The 5,265-nt window shown below is 50.3% G+C and overlaps 1 protein-coding gene across 1 annotated transcript; it reads right to left on the bottom strand.

The window, feature by feature from the left end:
• Positions 1-1,654: 1,654 nt before the first annotated feature.
• On the bottom strand, positions 1,655-4,657 carry LOC147982871 (uncharacterized). The gene is made up of 2 exons (XM_087542716.1): positions 4,095-4,657; positions 1,655-3,980 (listed from the first exon to the last, which is right to left on the bottom strand). The coding sequence occupies exon 2, from the start codon at positions 3,962-3,964 to the stop codon at positions 1,889-1,891; it is 2,076 nt and encodes a 691-aa protein (XP_087398842.1). The 5' UTR covers positions 3,965-3,980; positions 4,095-4,657; the 3' UTR covers positions 1,655-1,888.
• Positions 4,658-5,265: the final 608 nt, after the last annotated feature.

The following is a 5,265-nucleotide window of genomic DNA, read 5'->3' on the forward strand; positions in this document are numbered from 1 at the left end:
CGAGGCAACGCAGGCAGCGTATGCGCGCGCAACGCCGTGGAGAGGGGAAACGCCCCGCCGCCACCTTCCCTGGGGCGCACGCGGACTTCGCCGGCGGCCCCTCCAGCGGCGGCGAAGCGATGGAGGGGGCGAGGGGGATCTGGCGGCGGCGGCGCTAGGGTTCCCCCGTGTCGCCCGGGGGCGACGCGGGAGTGAGAGGGAGCTGCCAACACATTGAGTGGGATGTTCTCTCTGAATCTAGTTTTTTCAATGCAGGACTGCTGACTTGGTGTAGACATTCAACCTTTTGACTGTCACCGGACAAACCATATGCTTTCTACTCTCAATATTTGCCTCTCCGGCTATTATTCGGTTCTCACGGTGCAGCCACCCGAATGCTCTTTGTTTTGCGGCCGCTGACGTGGTTGAACATGAGAACAATCTGGGGTAGGCAGGATGGTGAAGTTACTCTGCAAATCATCTTCGATCCTCCTGCACATTGCCTGGACCTGAACGTGAACCTGAAGCCCCAAGCTGGAGCTCCTCTCCCCATCGCTGCCAGTACATGAACTCAACCAGGAGCTCAACTGATATGCACAAGCGACACTGCCCACTGTTTAGACCTTCGGCCCAGCGTCTGTCTTCAATTTGTTCAGTTTTGCTCATATAATCACCATACCAGCAAAAACCTGTACAAGCACACAACAAAGTTTGTTCACTGAATAGTTGCTCCATAAGAAAGCCACATATTGGGGGAAAACTAAGGTTGGATGCTATATTGAAGAGATGTTCTTACATCCTCCGATCCAAAATAAATGTCGCCGTTTTGAACTAGAGTTAGTTCAACGCGACAATTATTATGGGCCGGAGGCAGTAGTACTTACAGAAAGTGAAGATGTCTCTGGAGCACAGAAAACATTAGTAGGGTGAAACTAATAATATGGCCCTGCCCCCTTCTTGTGTCTTCTTTTATTTGGCAGAGGTGTTCCATATAAGGACAGAGGACAGGTCTGCCTCTGCTGAGCTTCTTCCTCGCATGTGCCTCTCTGCTGGAACAAAAATAAAAGGGATTTCAAGCAAGCAGCTATGAGATGACGCATAGTGATAAGACATACCCCCATTGAGTAGAATAGTAATCAACGATGCTCAACTAACATGCAAAAACACTGACCACAGCTCAGGCCTTCAGAGCTGCATCTATTTTGGCCTACATATATAATTCTGATCACAAACAATGCCAAAGAAAAAATAACAGAAACATATACTGACTATGAATGCATAATCCCCTACCAATCAATGACCCAAAATCGACGACGCAGTGATTTCTGCTGCTGTGAGTGCATAATCGATGAGTGCAGTGATTTCCAGTTTTCTTTCATACTGCCTGGTACTTTCACCCTGTTATCATCAGCATGCAACAGCTCAACTAATATATACTTGATACATATTTTCAGGAGAGCAATGAATCACACAACTGATCAATATGGACATACTAGTGCCCACAGCTCGTACCTGCATCCATTTCTGAACTTCTTCATAATTTTGGTCGCGGATCATCGTCCCAACGAAAAACCGAAAAAGGGTTTCACCCCGCTTTGTATTACAAAGCAACCAACACCGAAACAACCTACGAAAACCCTGTACATATACACAGTACAATTTGTTCACTGAATCATTGCTCCTAACTAAGATGCGATGGGCGTTTTTTGCTCCAACGTATTTTCCATAAGAAGCCACAAACAAGGTAACAACTAAAGTTGGATGCTGAATTGATGAGGGAGATGCTTACAAGATACATACTACAGAAAGTGAAAATATTTGTGGAGCACAGAACACATCAGTGGAGTGAAACTAAGCATGGTCCTGCCCCATGCCTTCTTTTATCTGGCAGAGGTTAATAAACCAAGAATTATACATGGCCATGCTGCTGGTTTGGGTCTTCTTTTAAATAGCGGAGGTGTTCTAAAATAAGCCACACGATGGTCACAAGCTCACCGCCGGTGCTAAGCTTCTGGGCATGTGACTCCCTGATGCACCGGTTGGCTGCATAGGCTAGGAAGTCGACCCACAGATCTAGCAGCAGACGCACCTTATCATCTACTACCTCACTGTCAAGTATTATATTAGCAATATTGCGTGCATACAAGAGTCGAGGAGTTTCAGAGCCAGAGCCTGTATGTCCCTTCCGTAACTCCAGTATGTCGTCAGCGAGCTTCTTCTCAAGCCCAGAAGATTCCAAGACCCTGTGATGATGCAGTCCGAGCAATTTCTTGAGCACAGTCCACAAGCTGTCGCCCAGAGAACCGACGAGATCATAGTCATCGCATATCTTGTCCAGATTGGTGCAGGTTTGCTTGTACAACCAATTGTGAGGAAGGCCTGGTAGCATGTAGGGCCTGTTCACGAGGAGGAACATCATGTAGTTTGACAGTGCCCTGACTGTCTGCACATGCTTGTCAGCTGCAAAATGTTCCTTTTCCTTTTCCTCCTTTGCGAGAATCAAGTCGGTGGCAATGTGCCAGCAGATGACGCTCTCATGGAAGTCAACTCCATGATACTCTTCCAATTTCTTGTACAGCCCAGGGTAAATTCTGTTAGCCAGTGCTGATTCACCCCAATTATGCCTGAGCACGCCCATTGTGTTTATATCACCCCGTGAGACCCAGATGCCCACCTTCTGTGCACACTTCATGACATTCTCCGGGACAACGACAGTGCATGAGTAGTACCTCCTGTCCCACTGCTCACCGAGCCTCAGCATCTTGAACAGATTGCCGAGTCGGCGACTCATCGGATCCACCTGTCCAGCACGAAACCGCAGCATGTTGTGCTGCCCCATGGTGCCTGACCACTCCCTCGAGCTTCCTTTCATAATTATCTTGCCAGGCCAGGACCGGCGAAATGAAATGACTGAGCGCCGGACCTGATGCCATCTTCCAGTGCACAATACTGAATGCCGGAGCCAATCCCATCGCGTGGAACACAAGAAGGCAAGCGCCCAGCTTGACCCTAGTGCACCAAGGAGCGATTTCATCTCTAGGACCAAGGCGCCACCCAACAAGGTGTATGTGATGTCAACATCAAGTTGGCTGTAACTATCTTTGCCGCTCAACTGGAACAACACGAGCGAGGTGGCGATGGCAAGCGGCGACATGACACGGATGCAGTAGCCAACCATAGAGTGAATCACACCTGCCTTGGTGTACAGGATGTCGTACATCAGGGAGAGCTCCATCTCCATCACCCTCCACATTTGCTCAGGGTTTCCCCTAAGACCCCGGATTATTTCCTTTTCCTGAGACTCCACCTCAGTCCGGCCATCCGGGTCCACCTCGACCACTGAATCAACTATCCCACGCTTGCAGATATGAAAGAGGGAATGAGCACGCTGCAAGACAAGCTCGTCCTCCAAGTCGTTGTACCAGTCTTGATGCTCAATGTAAAAATGTTTGTGATGCTTATCACGTGCCTGCGCCTTGAAAGAGCTCTGGAGGCTGCTGAAGTTGGCAGACCGGAGTGCACATGTCCTCTCAAAATACTTTGCAACACCGACAACGAGCACCAAGGTGGCAGCCAGCGTGAGGAAGATCTCTCCGCCGACGATGTGCTTGTAGAAGACATATGTGGCTCCCGCAACCTGCACAAGAAAGCTCAAGAAGTGGCGCCCCCAGAACTTGTTATCCTCGAGGGCGTATGCAGTGATGTTGTCCGGGCCACCGAGGTGCAGCAGAAGGAACGGCGCCCAGAAGGCAACGAGCTTGTGGTCTTGCGGCGTGCTGCTGCTGTAGAGGAGCTGGCCGGCGGCGTATGTCGCGGTCGTGTCCGCCAGCTGGTACGCCAACCAGAGGGGAACCCTTGGCAAAAATGAGCCACTCCACCGACGTACATTGGCGGAGAGATGGAGGATGATCTGGCAACCGAGGCTGACGAGAACTCCGATCTGGCTGGCCCAGTTAATCCAGAAGTCCAACGGCCCTCCAGCCATTGTTGAGAGCTTGATCCTGCAATTCAACAACAGTACACAGATAAAATCAGTAACCACAATTAAACATGGTAAATGCACAGACTAATTACATAGTATTGAGCTAGGAGATCACGCAATGGCAGTGTGATACCTCTCAACGCTGAAGAAAGTGATCACCTGCACTGCAGAGTATGGCACTGCTACCTAGAGCAACTACAGAGCAACTGAGAGTGGTAGTACACTGTCAAGTCAACATACATGTGAGTCTTATTTTCATGGTGCAGGAGCTAGCCAACAAGGAGTGCCAACTGTCAGTGCACTTTCAACAAGTAGCCAAAGAATCAAATTAAGAACACCGATAATGGTGAGGAATCACATGTGAAGGTGCGTGCTGGATGCATCCAACACACCAACTCATCATATTTGTTAGCCTGTCAATACTAATATTAGAAAGGAAAAGGCGAGTTAGGTGGATAAATACAGTCTGAAGCATGTGCCTACTTGCGAATTCTCATGAGGTGTTTTTTATTGTTGAGACCATGCAGTGTACAAGCTCCATTCAATCAACCAACAATACTATACTCCGAGAGCATGTGATGGCCTAGGAGATAGTTAACAGCCTGGTCAGTCCAAGCCACGGCAAGAAGGCGACGAGGGTAAATCCCCCTCTGCCACCTGGAGCAGGAGCGTAGCTGCAATGGGAAATTGGGATTTGGCGATTTGATCCTGGAAAGAGGTACTGAACACTGGGTCCGAGGGGATAGGGCTCTCACCGCCGGCGCCCCAATCCGCGCCGCCTCTCCACGCTGGGGGGTCACATCTGATCCCATCGAGAGCGCGCTCATCGCCGGCGCCCCAATCCGCGCCGCATTTCCGCGCTGGGGGGGCATATCTGATATCATCAAGATCACCTACTCCACCTGCGGCGGCGCCGTTGGAGAGAAAGGAGGGGTCTACGGGATCGGGTGGTGGCCGTGGTGAGCCGAGGCGTGAGATCGGACGGGACGTGCACCGGTGGTCGCAACGGCGAGTCTCGTTCTCTCGCATGATGGATCCAGGGGTGTGGATCGAAGGGCGGCTTCGGTTCACCCCTCATTCAAGATGGGTGGTTCTCTTCGATCTGGAGAATGACATCCTCGCCGGCGATTATCTTCCAGTCGAAGACGTGATTGAGGTAGGTCTTCAATTCAAGCTTGACGATTATAACATAGTTGTTGGCGAGTATGTGCAGATAGACCTACGTTCGAAGGCAGCCGAGGTGATTGATCTGACGGAGCCGATTCAGGCAAGACCGGGAGGACGTTTTTGGGCGCTTCGGGAGA

This window comes from Triticum urartu, chromosome 2A (genome assembly GCF_056163025.1).
Source record: "Triticum urartu cultivar PI428250 chromosome 2A, HENAU_Tu73, whole genome shotgun sequence".
Lineage (NCBI taxonomy): Eukaryota > Viridiplantae > Streptophyta > Magnoliopsida > Poales > Poaceae > Triticum > Triticum urartu.